General features: G+C 41.1%; 1 protein-coding gene across 6 annotated transcripts in view; it reads right to left on the bottom strand.

Annotated features, from left to right (window-relative positions):
• Window positions 1-19,110, bottom strand: part of RUFY1 (RUN and FYVE domain containing 1) — a 67,632-nt gene extending 48,522 nt beyond the window's left edge. For 2 of the 6 annotated variants that reach the window (XM_023741442.1, XM_023741441.1), the window contains exons 1-6: window positions 9,695-9,774; window positions 9,346-9,519; window positions 7,439-7,556; window positions 5,464-5,496; window positions 3,251-3,352; window positions 1,471-1,594 (exon numbers count right to left, since the gene is read on the bottom strand). In XM_023741442.1, coding sequence (XP_023597210.1) covers window positions 1,471-1,594; window positions 3,251-3,352; window positions 5,464-5,496; window positions 7,439-7,556; window positions 9,346-9,505 — 537 coding nt within the window. In that variant the 5' untranslated portion in view covers window positions 9,506-9,519; window positions 9,695-9,774. Of the gene's footprint in view, window positions 1-1,470; window positions 1,595-3,250; window positions 3,353-5,463; window positions 5,497-7,438; window positions 7,928-9,345; window positions 9,520-9,694; window positions 9,775-18,816 lie in introns of those variants that run through there. The other 4 variants (XM_004387151.2, XM_023741440.1, XM_023741444.1 and 1 more) reach the window with 3 other exon arrangements.
• Between the last annotated feature and the right edge of the window lie 1,067 nt (window positions 19,111-20,177).

The following is a 20,177-nucleotide window of genomic DNA, read 5'->3' as shown; positions in this document are numbered from 1 at the left end:
ATACCAAACACTCCACCCAACAGCAGCCAAGTATACTTTCTTTTCCAACACACATGGAACATTCTCCAGAATAGACCACATATTAGGCCACAAAGCAAGGCTTAACAGAATTCAAAGTACTGAAATATTACAAAGCATCATTTCTGACCATAAAGCCATAAAAGCAGAAATCAATAACAGAAAAAGCAAGCAAGAAAAATCAAAATTTACTCTAAGGTGGGGGCAGGGGGAGGACAAGAGTACAAAGAGGTATAAGGATGTTTATAAGACTTGTTATAATAGGGAAATAACCTAAATTAATAAGGTTCTGTTAAATAAATTATGGTACATTCATAAAATGGATACTATGTAGCCATTTAAAATAGTTTACACTTCACTACTGGACAGAGAGGTATGTGGAACATATTGTTAAATTTTAAGGAAAATGAAAAATGGTGTATTTAGAATAATATTTGGGTTTAATAAAAAAACTCCAAACATTTCTTTCTAAAATACATAAATAAACACACACACACACACATACACACACTGTTCCTTTTTAGTTTTTTTTTTTTTTTTTTAAAGGGGGCACGGTGGACACGTTATTAAAAAAAGTTGACCCAGGCATGGAGAAGTTGGGAAAGCTTTACATTCTTCAGATCCAAACATGGTGGGAGAAGGCTGGGCAGCGGGTAGGGTGGGGAATGGGTCAGTGCTTTTGTTCCCCTCAGACATCTGCAGTCCCTGCTATCACGAGTTTAGGCCTCAGCCCTGGTCAGCAGCTCCCAGGCAGGAAGAAAGCCCATCCTGAGAGATGGTAAGACTGTACCCCCACAAGGCAGTCTACCCTTTATGGCTTACCTTCTTTGCGCCCCTTTTTATTACCCTCACTTCGCACATCTCTCCTGACTTTATCTTCCTACTCACCATCCTCATGTACTACCTTTTGGGACTTCTAGACTGGTCTCCTCCATGTTTTTGCTGCCTCTATTCTCGGCCACTTCTAACTCATGACGTGAATAGCCGCTAGAGTGATCTTTCTCAAACTCAGGCTGATCAGACTGCTTAAAACCGTCTAACAACTTTCCAAAGCCCTAGAAATAAAGTCTAAGCCCTTCAGCACGGCATTTAGCTCTGACAACTGGCCCTAGCCTCCACGTTCACCTCACTCATTAAGCACCCTACTTTCCAGCCCTGGAGAACTGTCTACCTGTTTGTGCTTTCTGTGTGTACCTCTGTGCCTTTGCCCCTGCTACTTCTTCACCCTTCCTTGAGCTGTCTGCTTTCATGGTACAGCTCTAACACCTCTTCCTCCCAGGGACCTTTCCCAGTCACTGTCCCTCTGCCCCAGCACAGCACCTTGCACAGTCACTCTATCAGAGGGTCCTTTGCCACCTGCCCATTTCTCAGGTTCAGTAAGTGTCTGCAGATACTACCTAAAAGCCATGGCCTGATGAAGGTATCCCATCTAGAGCCAAAATTCAGTTTTACCTGAGAATCCAAGTCTTCTCCTTTTAAGCAGAGATTGGCATCAAGTACATTGAGTCCCACCAGCAGACCGACAATCACCGTCCCTTCCTCCTCCATCATTAATGCCTCAGGCTCATAGAACTCACTAAAAGAGATGGACATGACAGGGGAGCTGCTCAGAAATTCCCTCACCATCCCTTACCACTCTTCTTCATCCCAACATGCCTAGCCTTTTCAACTCTTAGCTGATGGCCAAGCTTCTCTGTGTGAGCTTCTTTCCTTACTTTCACTTCCCTTTACCACTTCAGGGCTGTCATTTCTTCTTATCTTCTTTCTTGTTGTGGCTTAGAATGGGCTCCTCCCTCCTCCTGTCTAAAATTAACTCCTCCATTTGGACCTTGGACTCTAGTCCTTTCCATCTCCTCTTCGCTCTAGAGTTCTTGACCATCACTCTCCCTCCTGTGTCTCTACTGGCTCATTTCTTCTGATGATAAGAGCTACTACACTTCCACTCACCTAAACAGGAATGGGGAACCCATAGCCTCCTCATATCCAAGAATAAAACTCTTCCACCTTCCTGTGTCCCGCTGAGCAACATTTGCTGCTTTTACTTCCTTACCTTTCAGTCATTCAGCCATTTGCAATGTGGCTCCAGCCCCTCTGTTACTGCTTCTGGTCACGAATGATTTGTTAGTTTACCAAACTCAGTGGCACTAAGGCCAGTGTGTGTGTGCATGTGTGTGTGTGCGTGTGTGCACGCATGCACATATATAAGAACTTACTGTCTTAAGAATTAGCTCATTACAACAAAATCTGTAACTCAACATTATTCAGTATAACTAGACTCAAAGCACTGAACATATGAAATATTTGAAATTGGTATTCATTCTACAAAGATATATTTGATAATAATCCATGACTTGAAAACAATGAAAATTTGTGGGTGATAGCCCATACTGTAAAGTTATTTTTATCTCAGTTAGACTGATTCCTTCCTGTAAATTTTCATATTCTAGAGAAAATTACTTTTATAATTATATTCACTTACATAGTTATAAATATCAAAGATTAACCAGCCATAAATTTCAGTGTTAGCCTGTTTAAGTTTTTACTGACATTAAGTGATATAACATTTTACAAACTGGATATGGAATCCTAAATTGGGTAACATGGGTATGTTCTCTTACAAAGAGCAGGGTTTTATACCTTAAAATTGTCCACTGCACCTAGTTCTAAAGTAATTTTTTCCAGTTAATATTCTCCAATTTAATAAATACCATTTCTTTGAAACTTAATGACTAGGCTGTCAGTTGTTGTTGTTAGTTGCCATTGAGTCAATTCCGATTCATGGTGACCCCATGTGTGTCAGAGTAGAACTATGCTCTACAGGGTTTTTTCAATGGCTGATTTTTTTGGAAGTAGATTGCCAGGCCTTTCTTTTGAGGTGTCTCTGGGTGGACTCAAACCTCCAACCTTTTAGTTAGCAGCCTAGTGTATTAACCATCTGTACCACCCAGGGACTCCTACCTAATACTAGGTATTGATACTTTCGAAGAATTATCTTCAAAATGACTTTTCATTCTGAAAAGTCACATGAATCTTCATCCATAATAACTTTCAGATAACAGTGCTCAAAAAATGAAAGAAATACTACTATTTTAAAATTAAACCATAGAATATGTAAGATTAAGAATTTGCATAAAAGTTGCAAACATTACATACTCTTAATTCAAAATGATCTAAAGAGCTATTTTCCAATTATTTACAAAGCTATTGTATGCAAAGATAGGTGGTAAAATACCTTAAGAGATGTTTATTGTCTATAAGCACTTTCAGATAATCAGCCAGTTTCTTTTGCATGAGTGCAAGATAAAGCCAAGCTCTTCCTCTTCCCACAGCTGTCCTAGAATTAAATCAGATCATCAAACTATTGTAGCATGACAAAAAACAAAAAAGCCAAAGGGAAAAACTCTCAATTTAGCCAGGAAGATATACATGTCCACATATATACACGCTTCTGAATGCAGAGCACACACTGTGAGACTAGCTGCCTGTCGAGGGGAGGGGGGTGACGGGGAGAGTAGAGGGAAGTAGGAGTACTGTCCAAATTTTGTACCATGTACTTTTTTTTTCCACTATAAAAGGAAAAAATCTTAAACCACAAAAATCTGATTTCTGAAACAAATACAATTTGTGCATATTCAAAAGACTAATTTAGAACACAGTGCTTGTTAAAGTGTTAAAGTCTCATAAAATTTCTAAGGCATTAGCTTGAAGATGTAATTTTGAAAAAGCCCATTTTTCTGCTTTTAAGGGAAAAAACAGCCTCCTAATAGTAGACCTAAAACTCTTTTAAGAAAAAAATAAAAAAAATTCTGATCTAACAGAAGAACTGCATTTGTGGCATCCAAGAACGTCTTAAAGGTAAAATGGTGTACTCAATCATCTTTATAAGGAGATGCTGTCAGGCCAAAGGTCTTGCCACAGGGTCAGAATGCACCCTGGTGACTTCAGAAGCCAGACTTATAAGGGTTATCCCACTTTTATTAATTCTAAAGGCTTTGGAATGCACCCCACCCTCCAAATAAATGATGTTGAACTAGAGTAAAAAGGAGAGGAAGTAAAGTAGAAAAAGATTTAACTTTAGTATCATGTGAAAGATGACACTGACTCCAGCTGCTGGCGGGCAAACACAGACAGGCACAGCTTTTCTAGAAGGCAATTTATGACAATGGGTCATCAAAATTCTACATCAAGAGACACAGCCTAAGGCAACAGTTTCAGATGCGCACAAAGATGTGTGCCTGGGATGTTCCCCACAGCACTGTTTGTCAGTACTTGAATTTGAAGACAGTCACAAAGCCCAAAGGGAGGTTAAACAAATTTGCCCTACAACAGAATAGTATTTGGTCATTTAAAAAATGATACTGTAGGTGAATACTTGATATGGAAAGGAGTTTAAAATCTAGTATTAAATGAAAAACGGGCTACAAAACAGCATGTACAGCTTAATACTTAATTTATTTTCATTTTTTTTTTGAGTGGGTACTAACTTCACTTGGTTCAAAAACCAGAAAGGAGAAAACATACATTTGCAAGTCTCCCTCTTTACTCTGTCCTCCACCTTTCCAGTTCCCTCTTCTTCATACAGTAATAAACTGTTTTTAGGTATGTACACTTTGTTATGGATTGAATTGTATCCCCCCATAAATTTATGTTGTAAATCCTAACCTCTACGCCTATGGTTATAATCCCATTTGGGAACGAGTCATCTTTGTTGCGTCAGTGAGACCAGATTGTGTAGGGTGCATCTTAAGTCAATCTCTTTTGAGCTATAGCAGAGATGGGGAAAGAGAGATGCTAAGCCACATGAAGACTGCCCAGGAGAAGAAGCTCAAAGAGACGAGGACTTTCCTCCAGAGCTGACACAGAAAGCCCTCCCTTAGAGCCGGCGCTCTGAATTCAGACTTCTAGCCTCCTAAACTGTGAGAAAATAAATTTCTGTTTGTTAAGGCCATCTGCTTGTGGTATTTCTGTTACAGCAGCACTAGATAACTAAGACACACTTCCAAAATGTTTTTATGCATATGAAAACATGTACTAATCTAAATTTTTATTCCTCTCTCCTTTTTACAAAAAACATTATTATACATGCTGTTCTGCAACCTATTTCACTGAATATCTATATCATGTTGAAAATCTTTCCTTAACAGTAAACAGAGAGCTTCACTTTTCGCTGCTGCAAAGTGTTTCATTATAGGAATGCATCATAATTCATTTAACTGGTTCTCCAGTCTCCTGCTTTTACAGATAATGCTGCAATAAATAACTGTCCCCATGTGATTTTGCATGTGTTACAGCTGTAGGCTAAAATGCCTAGAAGTGGAATTGCTGGGTCAAAGGTAGGTGCATTCGTAATTTTGGTGGATAGTGCTCAACTGTCTTCCATAGGAATCAGTGCAATATGATACCATTTGGGGGGAAGGAGAGAATAAAATAAAAATAGAATCTTACCTATCTGTCCGTCTGAATATGCACTGGAAGAATCTAGGAGGATATTGACCAAAATATTAATAGCAGGTTTTTTTCTTTTCCGGGTAGTGGGATGATGGAAGTTTTATAATCTTTTTTTTTTTAAATTTCCAAATTAAAAATTAGGCAATAAGAGAAAGTTATTTTTAATTTTCAAAAAAGAGACAGAGAAGACTTCTCTGGATTTAAGCGCCAATATTTGAAATGAGTACTTATCATGTAAAGATATGTTTAATAATAAACCATGACTTGAAAACATTGAAAAATTGTGGGTGATAGGCCACTCACTGTGGAAAAGATATTTTTATCTCAATTAGACAAGGGAATTAAACTCTAGAAAGATTCCTCCAGTGATAGAAAATTCATTCTGCAAGCTTCAGATGCCTTAGAGTAAAACAATTTCTCAACACACCCCTTAAAACACCAGTCATAACTTTTAAAATACTGTAGATATCTCAGAATTTTTATTACTACTTAATGAAACAGTAGAAATGCTGCAGCTCATTATGAAATAAAGCAGCAGCCCTTTCCCACACAGCCCCCAACAAGGCTACTCCTGCAGAGCAGAGGCATCAAGAGAAGGGAACTCCTCGTGTATTTCCTCCTTGGCAGACACCAGGAGGATTTACTCTACTTAAGCCTGTTACCTGTTTAGCATCTACGGGATTAAGAGGAAACAGAAATAGGGGATTTAGCTGGCTGGGAACCCTGAGTTTGCACAACAAGACTTCAAAATTGTCTCCCATGAATAAATAAAGTGTAGGATGAGGGCTAGCCCTGCTCCACTCCAATGAGAACACACCAGAAAACACTGGACACCCTGTCTAGGGCCTTTACTTTTGAGCGAATGAGCCAGACAGGAAGGCAACTGGAAATCACACCATATAAAGAACAGAAGAAACAAGGCAGAAGACTTGGGTGGGCTCATGGAAGAGGTCACCATATACATATTTGAAAGGCTGTCATGTGCAAAAGTTTTGAAATTTATCTGGTGTGGCCCAAGGGTTGAACTAGGGACAGGGACAGAAGGCTCAAATCCAATCTTCAGAAGTAATGCACAGGGCTTGGCAGCATGGGTTTTAGAGTCCAACAGACCTGTGTTCTCTTTTTGGCTTCACCACTCATTTGCTGAGGGACCCGGGCAAGTTGCTAGTTACTTAACCACTCTAAGCCTCAGTTTCCACACTTGTAAATGGGGATACCAACAGGTATCCTAGAAGATTGTTGTCGAAGATTAAATGAGATAGTGAAAATAAATGTCCTTAACACAATGCCTGGTATGTAGCGGCCCTTAATAAATGGTACTGGCTATTGTTATTATCTGAAAATGGAATAGGCTGGCTCCATAGGAAAAGAGTGAACAAAGGCTCAACAGTCAAGTCTCCTGTGGGAGAGTCTGAAGAGTGTTTCCACATGGCCCTAAGGCTCTCTAGGGCGCCTTCTAAATGCCAGATCCCATGATGATGCCTTATTTGTGTTTTTAATTTTGAGCCTATGCATCAGAGTCCCAGTGGCAAACTCAGTCATGGCAATGATTCATTAGTCCCAGCCTAGTCACAAATGCCACTTGTCCTGGAATCTAAAATCTGGCCCTAACTGTACTGTTCAGAAAACTGCCCAGACATATCTGAAGCAGTGACTCTAGGAGTGTAACAATGACTCCCTTTAATCCTTTACCTGCTCTTTGGTTTACACCACCTTTTCAACCTATTTGACCCTCAGGATAGTCCTGTGTGGCAAGCAGGAATCACTGTTCCCTTTTTAAAGAAAAGGAAACTGAGGCTCAGAGAGAGGCAAATCTTGCTCAAGATCATGTGGCTAATGAGCAGCAGAGCTAGGACTCAAGTCTAAGTAGGGTTTGGCTCATGCTACAATTCGCTTTAAATTAGAAAATGTTGTATTAGCAAGGAATTGAGGGCTAGGTAAATATAGGGAGGTTTTTTCAAACATCACTCACTTTAATTCTGGCAGATTTTTGACACTAGTGGCTATATCTGATGCTTCTGGACAAAGTTTCTCCACCAGCTCCAAAGGACCAAAGAAAGATTTATTTTGGCCAATAAAACTCTTCTTAACTAAAAGAGGAAACAAAAGTGTTATTTGTAAGAACAGGTTACAGAATTTCTTCAGGGGCCCACAGTCTCTCCCCTAAAAGCCAAGTGAAAGCGGCAGAGCTCTACTGCTTAATCCTTCTGGTTTAGTCTTGGGGACTGGAAGAGGTCAAGTGACAAGTTAGCTCTCCGTTCCTCTGGCAACAGGGTTTCTCTGACATACCAACGATGCTCTTTCTCCAAGTACTTACTGTACATGAAATAAAACAGGTGTCTCGTGATCACCTGTGAAATCCTTCCCTTCTTCCTTCTAAACCAAAAAAAAACAAAACTAGTTGCTGTTGAGTCGATTCCTACTCATGGCAACCTCACGTGTTGCCGTAGAACTGCTCCATTGGGTTTTCAAAGCTGTGACCTTTCAGAAGCAGATTGTCAGGCCTTTCTTCCGAGGTGCCTCTGGGTGGGTTGGAAGCACCAGCCTTTTGGTTAGTAGTTGAGTGTTTTACCGTCTGTGCCACCCAGGCACTCCTTTCTCCCTCCTACCTGATACCAAACCAATGCTTGATTTCTTGAAATCATCACTACCTTCTCTCACCTGAACTGCTGCAATAACCTCCTAATTGATCTCCTTGCTCCTAATATTGTCACCTCCCAACCCTAATAAATCTATTCTCCACACGGCAGAAAGTTTTTTTAAGAATATAAGTCAGGTCATATTTCTCCTTTGCTTAAAACTCTCCAAATACACTTAGAATAAAATCCAGCTCCTCACCATGGCCTATAGAAGCCTCCATGATCCAGCTCCTCCTCACTCTTCCTCTTAGCTGCCTTAGTTATCTGGTGTCTTCCTCAAACCAAGCTTGGTCCTGCTCAGGACCTCTGCACTTTTCTCTTTCTTTTGCTAGGAATGCTCTTGCCCCAAATCCTTGTGTGGCAGGCTCCTTCTTCTCCTTTGAGTCTCAGCTCACATTTCACCTCCCTAGAAAGACCTTTCCTCTCACCCCAGCTGAAAGGTTTCCTTCCTTGATTCTCTATTAGTAACCCATTCTGCTTCCGTTGATTTGCAGCATTTTGTAATTGTTCGTTTCTGCATCTACTGTCTCTTCCTCCAGAACGGTGCTGTCCTATAAGGCAGTCACTTGTCACATGTGCACTTGAAATGTGGCTAGTGCAATTGAGAAACTGAAATAAGATGTGCTTTAAGTGTAAAAATTTTAAGGCTTAGTGTAAAAAAGTATGTAAAACAGCTAATAAGGCTTTTTAATACTGATTATGTGTCAAAATGATATTTGGATATATTAAATATATTGTTAGAATTAATTTCACCTGCTTTTTTCAACTTGGCTACTAGAAAATTAAAAATTGCATATACAGCTGTCCAATTCGGTCACCATGAGTCGGAATCGACTTGATGGCAACGGGTTTGGTTTTTTTTTTTTTTAAAATACAGATTGAATAAGTATGATGAAAGGATGCAACCCTGACACACACCTTTCCTGATTTTAAATCATGCAGTATTCCCTTGTTCTGTTCTAACTGCCTTTTGGTCTATGTACAGGTTCTCCATGAGCACAATTAAGTGTTCTGGAATGCCTATTCTTTGCAATGTTGATAATTTGTTATGATCCATACAGTTGATTTTTCTATTGGACAGCGCTGCTCTAGAAAGTCAGCTTCTTGAGGGCAGAGGCCTTGTCTGCTTTATACACTGCTGTCATCCCAGCACCCAGAAAAGCGTTTGGCACTGATGAATAAATGCTGAGCAAACACCAACCCTACATTTCCACGCTCCCCAGCGCCCCCTCGGCCTCACCTTTCAGCCCATGTTTGAGGCAATGCTCCATCACTACAAAGAACTGTTGCAAGGGGGCATGGTCCGCGTCCAGGCTGCGGCCCAGGCTCAGGGCAGACTGGAGCAAGACCTTGATGCTGAGCTTCATCATGTGCATCAGGTTGGCACGCTCCTCCATCATCTGGCACTTGGCAGCTGTGGGGCAGAAGCAGGGACAGCTTCGTAAGAGGACGCAGTGTGGTCTGGGAGCATAGGGAGGACGGCCCAGGCGAGTGCCCAGGAAGTTTGCTCGGGGTGCGGACGCGCGGGCTGGCGGATAACGGGGTTTCGCAGCCAACCAGTCCCTGATCTCTGGGTGTCACAGCCTCACCTAGCCCGCCTAGGTCTAGGATCAGAAGAGCACCACCGGACTTCCTACAGCACAGGCCACTCTCAGGTGACTCCCCGCGTTGCTACAGAGACGGCTCTACCAAGACTCACTGCGATTGGCCTCTCCCAATCCCGTATTCTTTTTTTGACCAATGAAATGGCGCAAACTGCAGGAAGCTCTGCCCCAATTTAGAAGACGTCTCGGGAAAGCGTCTTGCCCCTAAACATTCCTATTGGACTAGTCCAGCTCGAGGCCACACCCACGGAATTCGTGGACGCCATTTTACGTTCTCTGCCTCGGTTAGCAACTAGCGGCGTGGAAGGGTAGGTTGGGGGTGGATCTCCGCCCGGCTCAGTCGGCTTCGTGAGCCTGCTGTTTTGAGCGACCGTCCCAGCCGGAAGCCTGCAGGGAAACATCTTCCCTGTAGTTCCAGACTCACGTTCTCCTTGCTGCCCATCTTTCCTCCACAATTAGTCCGTATTACGAGTTTTACACCCACTTTTTCTTTCTAAGTAAAGGCGTTAGAATCAAATGAATTCAGCTACCGTTCCGTTTGAACACTATTAATCTTGTCGGTTTGTTTCAAGAGTAAAAGTGTCTACAGTCAATACCGGCTATCCACGATAGGTGTTTACTGAATGTTCCTCAAGCCCACGAACCTGTCACTGTAGAAATTAAATAACTTAGATCCCAAACGAAACCCAGGTGCGAAGCAGGGCCCTGCCTGGGGCCGGTGCGCCTTTCTCCCCGGCGCCAACTTTCAACCTAAATTAATTGCCAATTGGATGGGTATTGCTTTAGTTTGCAGTTATCTGATGACTAGTGAGGTTAGGCAACTTTTAATGTTTCTAGTCGCCTTTTATTTCTTCTATGAGTTGTCAAATTTTTTGCCCACTTTGGTGTCGAATTGTTTGCCTTTGTCCATTGATCTGTAGTATATCCTGGATATTAATCTGTTGCTTACACTTCTTTTATTTCATGGGCATTAATTAACATAGGCATATAAATAGAAGAGCATAGCATATATGTATATGTTGTTGTTAGGTGCGGCTGAGTCAGCTCCTACTCATAGCGACCTTACGTACAAGAGAATGTAACACTGCCGGGTCCTATGCCATCCTCAAAATCGTTCCAATGTTTCTGCCCATCGTTGCAGGTACTGTGTCAATCCATCTGTTAAGGGTCTTCCTCTTTCTTGCTGACTGTCTACTTTACCAAGCATGATGTCCTTCTTCAGGGACTGATCCCTCCTGATATCATGTCCAAAGTATGTGAAACAAAGTATCGCCGTCCTCGCTTCTAAGGAGCATTCTGGTTGTACTTCTTCGAAGACAGATTTGTTCGTTCTTTTGGCAGTCCATGGTATATTTAGTATTCTTTGCCAACACTATAATTCAAAGGCGTCAATTCTTCTTTGGTCTTCCTTATTCATTGTCCAGCTTTCACATGCATGTGAGGCAACTCAAAACACCATGGCTTGGGTCAGGCACCCCTTGGTCCTCAAAGTGACACCTTTGCTTTTTAACAGTTTAAAGAGGTCTTTTGCAGCAGATTTGCCCAGTGCAATACGTGGTTTGATTTCTTGACTGCTGCTTCCATGGGCACTGATTGTGGATCCAAGTAAAATGAAATCCATGACAACTTCCATATTTTCTCCGTTTATCATGATGTTGTTTATTGGTTCAGTTGTGAGGATTTTTGTTTTATGGTAAGGTGTAATCCATACTGAAGACTGTAGTCTTTGATCTTCATCAGTAAGTGCTTCGAGTTCTCTTTAGTTTTCAGTAAGCAAAGTTGTGTCATCTGCGTATCGCAGGTTGTTAATTAGTCTTCCTCCAATCCTGATGCCATGTTCTTCTTCATACAGTCTGGCTTCTCAGATTATTTGCTCAGCATACAGATTGAGGACACCCTGGTGGCACAGTGGTTAAGAGCTTGGCTGTTAATCAAAGGGTCGGCAGTTCGAATCCACCAGGGGCCCCTTGGAAACCCTGTGGGGTGGTTCTACTCTGTCCTATAGGGTCACTGTGAGTTGGAATGGACTTGACGGCAATGGGTTTGGTGTTTTTTTTTAACACAGACTGAATAAGTATGGTGACAGGATACAACCCTGACACACACCTTTCCTGATTTTAAATCATGCAGTATTCCCTTGTTCTGTTCTAACTGCCTTTTGGTCTATGTACAGGTTCTGCATGAGCACAATTAAGTGTTCTAGAATTCCTATTCTTTGCAATGTTAACCATAATTTGTTATGATCCACACAGTTAAATCTAAAAGAATGGTAATATTGTGACTGTGAATTTGCAATAAAGATATTAATATGGTGGTGCAGTAGTTAAAGTGCTCGGCTGCTAACCAAAAGGTCACCAGTTCAAACCTATCAGTTGCTCCATGGGAGAAAGATGTGGCAGTCCGCCTCTGTAAAGATTTACAGCCTTAGATACCTGTGGGGTAGTTCTACTCTGTCCTATAGGATTTACTACGAGTCGGAATCGACTCACTGCAGTGGGTTTGGGTTTATTGAGATAACCTGTGTTAAGAATACTAAATTCAGCAAAACCCAAGAAGTTATGGGGAGAGCTGCTGGAAAAGGAAAAACAGTCTAAACATTTCATCATGGTTGTGGAATGGGAAAAGTGGGTTAATTGGATGAGAGTGGTATAATTATTATTACATTTTTAAATTTGTACAAATTTATAAATTTGAATATATATAGAATTTATAAATTTGAAAACTTTAATGAAATGTACGATTGGCAAAGGAAATAAAAGCTGCAACACCTCATCAAGAGGAGGGAGAAAACCTGAATAGACCATTAAAAACAAAACAAAACCCATTGCCGTGGAATGGATTCCAACTCATAGCAACCCTATAGGACAGACTATAACTGCGCCAAAGGGTTTCGAAGGCTACAAATCTTTACAGAAGTAGATTGTCACATCTTCTCCCCTTGGAGCAGCTGGGGGATTTAAACCGCTGACCTTTTGGTTAGCAGCCGAGTGCTTAACCACCATGCTGCAGAGATCCTGAATAGACCACAGAAGCAATCTGTAAGGATTTACCCTTAAAAAAGACACCAAGCCTAGATCTATAAACTAATGGCCTTCAAGTGGGAATACAGGTACAGGAAGTCTTGCCAATAGCTAGGCACCTCAGATGTTTTAAGGAATTCAATTTCCAGATCCTCAAGTTTCATACGCACTCTTTTCTTCTCCCTCTCTACAGAAGGACACTCCAACCACTATCTTCCTCCTGATGCACTGACCTGCTTGCAGAAGTCCCAGAGCACCAAATGGAGGGGAAGATTCCTTTGATGATTAATCAAGTCACCAATATATATTAAAAATATTGGCAAAACAGTAAGGAAATAAGAAGTATTTTTATGTCCTCAACCATTTTGAGTATTCTGGGTTAAACGAGGGACCTCCAAGTGAAAGAATAACAAGTATAATTAACATTTAATAAGTCCTGGTAAAGTCTTTTTTGTTAACTTCCCAGAAATTGAGAAAAGGAATGTCTTTAATGACTAGGTTGTATTCTTTTGCAAGTCAGGTGATTTTCAATTATTTGCTTTGAACAAAAATAAAGGAACAAAAAAATAAATTTTGATATTAGATCAATGTGATTTTTGTCCTATTAACTTGGAAAGCGTTCATATACTTGAGCAACACTGTTATAGCAGAAGTCTTTCCATTTCTATTTACTTATGTGAACCAGGTTTTTCAAGGCTCTCTTCTATAAAAACAAAAAATAAGACTAAAATTGATGCTGAGTCCTGTCATATTTTAGCAGTAAATCAAATGTATTCATCTACGGATACATGCTAATTGATAAAAACTAACACCATTCAGCTCATTAAGAGATGCAATTCTAATAAAATGTTATTTATGTATAATAATTTATAAAAATTATATTTATATTGCTTTTATCAACTTGATGCTAAAAAAAAACCCATTGCTGTAAAGTCGATTCTGACTCATAGCGACCCTATAGGACAGAGCAGAACTGCCCCATAGAGTTTCTAAGAAGCACCTGGTGGATTTGAACTGCTGACCTTTTGGTTAGCAGCAGCAGCCGTTAACCACCATACCACCAGGGTTTCCAATCTGATGCTAGTAGTAATTTTAATGGAAATTCATTCCAGAAGAAAAAAATTATAAACACTTAGAGCCTTAGTCACAAGAAAAAATTTATTAACATATATTTTGCTGAGAAGTATGATAGGATGAACAATTAAAAAAAACAATCTATTGAGATAAAATTCTGGGGGGAAGTATAATGGAAATTCAATTTCAAGGAATATAAGGGAAAATGTAAAATTTTCAAACGTTAAAGTATTATATATTTTTAAAATCGCTAATGGTGCTTATCAAATCATTAAGATATTCAGATACCATTTGATACACATAAAATCATAATGTAATGGTTTTATTTTAAAAAGTCAATTTTTGCAATAACCAGAATATGTATTCTGAGCAACTTTAAAATTATGATGAAGAATTTTACATGTCAACTCAAAAAGTTGGAAATATTTGAGGGAGCCACGTGAATAAAAAATGTGAAAACCACCGTTCCAGGAAATTAGTCACTGATTCCCATTTGTACTCAAGCTATAGACTCATGGAAAATTAGAGCTGGAAGGACCCTTTAGCCATTCCATCTTTCAATTTTACTAGCTTTGTGACCTTAGCCAAGCTATTCACATCTCTAAGCTTCATTAATAATAATTCAAAACAACAACTGAACATGTTACATACAAAGCACTGCACTTAGTAAACTGCCAAATAAACAGTCTGCTCGGGGATCTATCTCAACCTTGACTATCTTACAGGGAAGCCTGTAACATAAATAAGTGAAGCTGCCAGAGGATGAGCTGGAGAGAACACACCAACCTTAAGGAATAACCACCCTCAACTTGACGGGGACGGGTTTTTGTTTTCTTGCTGGAGGAATGCTAGTCAATACTGCCAGATGTGAGTTTCAGGAGAAACTGGAGATCTAGATTTTTATGTAAAACCTGCTCATTGGCTAAAAAAAAAAAAAAAAAAAAATTAATGCTTTTACACTCTGCAGGATAGAAAAAAATGCAACTAGTAGCCACAAACAGCTTAAAGTGCTGCCAATTTGCAACCTTTCATAATTTTCAGGAATTTTCACTTATCATCTATTATGGCTAACTTGAGTTCAGCAGTGTGAGGGGAAAAAGTTAATGTGTTTCATTTTGGAAGGAACTACACCAATTGTGCAGGGGTGTTTTGACACATGTAAAATAAAGTTGCCCTGGAAGAGAACCAACCAAACAAAAATCCAAACCCTATTCCAACTCATAGCAACCTTATCCAAGGAGCGGCTGGTGGATTCAAACTGTCGACCTTGTGGTTAGCAGCTGAGCTCTTAACCACTAGGTCGCCAGGGCTCCATGGAAGAGAATAGAGGAAGGCATAATACATACCACCTGCCTAAGGCAAATATATATCTAGTAATTTTAAAATGAAAGAATGCCTTCTTCAGTGAGTACCCATGTGCAAGACATTGTGCTCGGCACATTAATTTTTATGACAATGCATGTTTTATTATTTGTCCTTTAGAATACATTACTGTAAAAAGCAAGATGTAGAACACTGTGTGTATATTCTGTTGTCTGTGTGGAAGTGTGGAGAGAGAAAAACATGCTATATATATGCATTGACTTACCTCTGAAAGATACAGTAGTACTGGTGATAGTTTCTGGGGAGGAGGACTTGCTATACACTGATTGTTCTTTTGCATGGTTTGATTTCTCTCTCTTTTTTACCACGTGCATTTATTACCTCTGAGGCATGGGGAAAGAAGACAACTACAGACAACAAAATCACTCTGTGCTACCAGCCCCCATGTGGGATGACATTTTAAAACAAAGCACTCCACAACATTTCTTTCAAGCTTTATCACCAAAAAAGTTTTTCCCAGCAAGAGTGCTGCTCACATTCAATCTCTCTGCTCCCTCTGGAAAATCTCTCTGCCTCCCATGACTGTATCTGTCCTTATTGTTTGTGTGAGCAGATAAATGGCTTTGGGACACTGTGGGAAAAGAGATAAATGAGCTGGCCCCAGCCCTGGCGAAGTGGTGGCCCCTGTCTTCTCCTGACTTGCCTTACTCAGAGTCCATTTCCTTTTTCCCACCCCAACTCCTGTCCTATCTGTTGGCTTCAAATCCTGTTCAGCTGGGGGACTAGCACACAGCTCATCCCAGCAGTTTTTCACATTTCAGTCCTCTGTAAACGATGTGCACAATTTTGCCAAATCTGTGTTGTAATTATTTAGTTAATATTTTCTTTAAATTGACTAATTAAAAAAAAATCCATGTGGTATATGACTTTTTTTTTACTGTAGTAACTATATATGTAACAAAACATTTGCCACTTTGACATTTTTTACATGTAAATTCAGTGACATCACAAACATTTTATTTATAAAGTTATTTTAAAGGGGGAAGCAGCAAGGTGTTGTGATAAAGAGCATGGGCTTAAGAGGCAGACTGCCTTGGTTCAAGTTCTGGCTCTGCCACTTACAAGTAACTTCCTCAAATTCTCTTTAATTTAGTTTCCTTTTTCATTAAATGGGGATAACAATGTTACTATCACACAGGGCTGGCTACATAATTCGTGAGATCCAGTGCAAAATGTGGGGCCTCCCTAGAGGCAGTAAAGTTAATTTCCACTTCTCATGGATCTAAGGGATTGCAACTTCCATGCAGTGACACTGTCCTGAGACTGCAGGGCTTGAACTCCACCTCTCCTCAGGCCTGTAGTGGTCCTGGGGTGAGGACAGGGAGAGGGAGAGGTGTGCCAGGGGAGGGGGAACAGATGGCTGAGAACCTGCCCTGGGGAGGCAGCGGGAGGTGAGACCATGCATGATCCCAGGCTCCAAGACTCCTGCACATGCTCCTTTGTCCTACTGTTCAGTCAGACACTTATAAAACATAACATAAATGGTTCACTTATAAAACACAAATTCAAAGGTAAAATTACCAAGTATTATAAGAGTGAAACCCTTCTGAGTGCTGAGCCCTATGGGACTATACGTCATTGAAACTGGCCCTGCTGTCACACAGGGTTACTGTCTTAGTTACTCAGTGCTGCTATAACAAAATACCACACGTGGATGGCTTTAACAAACAGAAGTTTATTCTCTCATAGTTTAGTAAATTCAGGGCACCACCTCCAGGGGAAGGCTTTCTCTCTCTGTCGGCCCTGGAAGAAGGTCCTTGTTATCAGTCTTCCCCTGGTCCAGGAGCTTCTCAGGGCTGGGTCCCCAGGTCCAAAGGACATGCTCTGCTCCTGGCTCTTCTTGCTTGGTGGTAATGAGGTCCCTATTTCTATGCTTGCTTCTTTCTCCTTTTATCTCTTAGAAGATAAGAGGTGATGCAGACCACACCCCAGAGAAAACTCCCCTTACATCAGATCAGGGCTGTGACCTGGAGTAAGGGTGTTGCATGCCACTTTAATCCTCTTTAACATGACCTAATCCTGCCTCATTAACCACAGGCAGAGATTAGGATTTACAGCACATAGGAAAATCAAAACATCATAAAATGGAGGACAACCACATAATACTAGGAATCATGGCCTAGCCAAGTTGATACACATTTTTAGGGGACACTATTCAATCCATGATAGTTACTGTGAGAATTAAATGAAAATACATTCACAGATCTTACACTAATGCCTGCACCTAGTAAGCGCAACAGAAGTGGTGACTATTGTATCATAAATGGAAAATGAGTATTTTTCAATCTGCATTGTTCAACAGATATTTATGGTTATGTCCTAGGCACTATTCTAGACATTGGCACATTTTATTTGTCAATGAACAGCTACTATTATTTGCTTATTATGTGCCTTGAACTATCTAAGAGGCCTCGAAAAGATGCCAAGCTTGGACCTGGAGGACCGTCAGATGGGTATACAATTAAACATCCACTGATGTGTGGAAAAGTTTCTGGAAAAGGTGACAAACTAGTGGGAACTAGATTCCTGGGCTGGACAGGCTCCGTCATTACTTTTTAGTCTTATTTCTATTGCCAGAATCTCCAGACGAGCCAGTTTTTAAATTTTTCTCTACTTATTAATCCTTCCTGGCCACTGAAGATCTCACAATTCACTATTCTGGTGCCAGTGCTGACATCTATAGTAAATTTACCAGCATAGGAGAGGGAATCAATAAACCTCAAAGGTACACTATAATGCTTCTTACAGTGTTCTAGACTGCACTGTTCAGTACAGGAGCCACTAGCCACGTGTGGCTACTGAGCACCTGAAATGTGAATGAGAAATGGAATTTTTATTAACCTTTAATTCAAAAGAATCACATGTGGCTAGTGGCTACTATACAGGAGGGCAGAGCTCTAAATATTTTCTTCATAGAGCTTTCTAAGTCAGAATCTTAGTATCATAATTATTTAATGTTTCCAAGGTATATAATTTTTCTTTTCATTGATATGCTGAAACCCTATTCTAGATTACAAGACTGAGGAAGACTTTAAGAGATCATTGGGTGAATCAAGAAATCCCATTTTACAGGCTGGGTAATGTGACTGGCAGGGGTGGTGACCTGTCCACATCACTCAGCCAGTTAGTGGCAGAGCAAGGCTGGAATCAAAACCTTCTGACTTGGAATTTGGTGCTCTTTCTCTTTGAGTCCGGGATGCGCTGTTAACACTGGAGGGAGTGTGTGACGGGCTCGCGTTGTGAGATTTTAAAGCAGGGACAGTACTGGTTTCATTTCCTAAGGTTTATTATTATCAATACAGATTATCTAAATTCTTAAATTTTCTTAAAATGAGAAAAATGACGTTGTTCTGGGAAACAATTTGAAGTGAGGGGTTCCATATGGTAGCTGTCCCAATCTTAGACCATTCCATCCCAAGTATTTAGCTTGGTTTGGCTGCACGGTATAAAGCAGACAGACGGGTAGTTGTGCGAGTTAACAGGTTTTTTTTTAAACAAGTCGTCTAATTAACTAAGTAGGTTAAACATCCTCTCACCGCGAAATGTGCCACCTGTTACCCACAGAAAGCAGGCCGCCGGTTGCGGGACCAAGATGCCCGCCCACCCAGAGCCTACTTGACCTAAGCCTACCTGCTCGCGCCGCACCGTCCCCGACGCCGTCCCCGACTCCGCGCCCAGCTGCCGCGCGCAGCGCGCTCCCGCAGCTCGCCGACAGGTTCCCTGTGGCCCTTCGCGCTAGGGTCAGGATGGGCGAGGACCAGCCCTCCGCCGGCGCCCGCGGCTGCGCCGCGCTCTTCAGCTCGCCTGGGCTCGGCAGCTGGCTCCGGTCCACGATCTCAAACTCTTCCCCCGACTCCAGCCCTGGCTCGTGCCCCTGCTCCGGCCCCCGCCCCGCCGGGCAGCCGTCTTCCCGGTCAGCCATTTTGGCCGCGTCACGTGATCCCGGCGGGCGGTGCGGACAGCTGACTCTTGGTGTGGGCGTGGGTTCGGCTGGGTGGGGGTTTCTGCACTCTCGCTGCGCGTTTTTGTGTCTAGAATACTCGTTCTCTCTCTTTTTCTCCCTTCGTAGGTACACGTCCTCCGCTCACCTCTCTTCCCGCTCGCCTTTCCTTTCTCTCACTCTAAAAGCGTACGGAAAAATACAAATTACAATAGAAGAAACACTGAATTCTCACCAGCCGGGAGAAAACTCGTCCCACGGAACTTACTCATGCACGTAACAGTTCTGCACCCAGCACAGTGCCTTCCATGGCCTTAGTTCTTTCTTTTCTTTTTTTTTGTGGAACTAGTTCTACTTTATTTTCAACTCATATTTTATATTTTCTACTTTGTTATTTTTCTGCAGCCGTCTTCAGAACAAGTCTCTGGCACAGGCGAAGCAAAGCAAGAAAGCAGAATTCTTTTTTAATGACTAAATAAGACAGTTTGGCGGGAAAGAGCACACCCTGATGGATTCTGCTAATAATTCGTTAAATGAAGATAATAATAGAACCTACCTAATTAAGATTTTGAGTGTAAGGAGCACCGTATTTGGCACGTGGTAGATGTTAGCAGTTGTGATTACTCTTATCTCTTAGCCAGCTATGAAGCTTGGATGAATCACTATACACTTATAAGGAACTACTCAATTCTGTTTCCTCATTTGGAAAGCAAAGGGGTTTGACTAAATAGAAACTCACAATTCACTGGCATTTGGTACTTAATTTGCAAAGTGTGGCACATGGGACACAGCAGACCATTTGACTGTTTGATTCCCAGAGTATTTAAAATTTTTTTTAAGTTTTTGCAGACATTTAGAAATAAAATAATTCACGTAAGAATCTGGACTTCGCCGTCACACGAATAGACATATGCACACCCATGTTCGTGACGGCATTGTTCACAATAGCAAAAAGATGGAAACAACCTAGATACCCATCAACAGATGAATGGATAAACAAACTGGTACATACACAAGATGGGGTACTATACAACGATAAAGAACAATGATG

Source organism: Trichechus manatus, unplaced genomic scaffold (genome assembly GCF_000243295.1).
Source record: "Trichechus manatus latirostris isolate Lorelei unplaced genomic scaffold, TriManLat1.0 scaffold00181, whole genome shotgun sequence".
In the NCBI taxonomy this organism is placed as follows: Eukaryota; Metazoa; Chordata; class Mammalia; order Sirenia; family Trichechidae; genus Trichechus; species Trichechus manatus.
The sequence above is the reverse complement of the archived record's forward strand: the minus strand, read 5'-3'. Positions and strand labels throughout refer to the sequence as shown.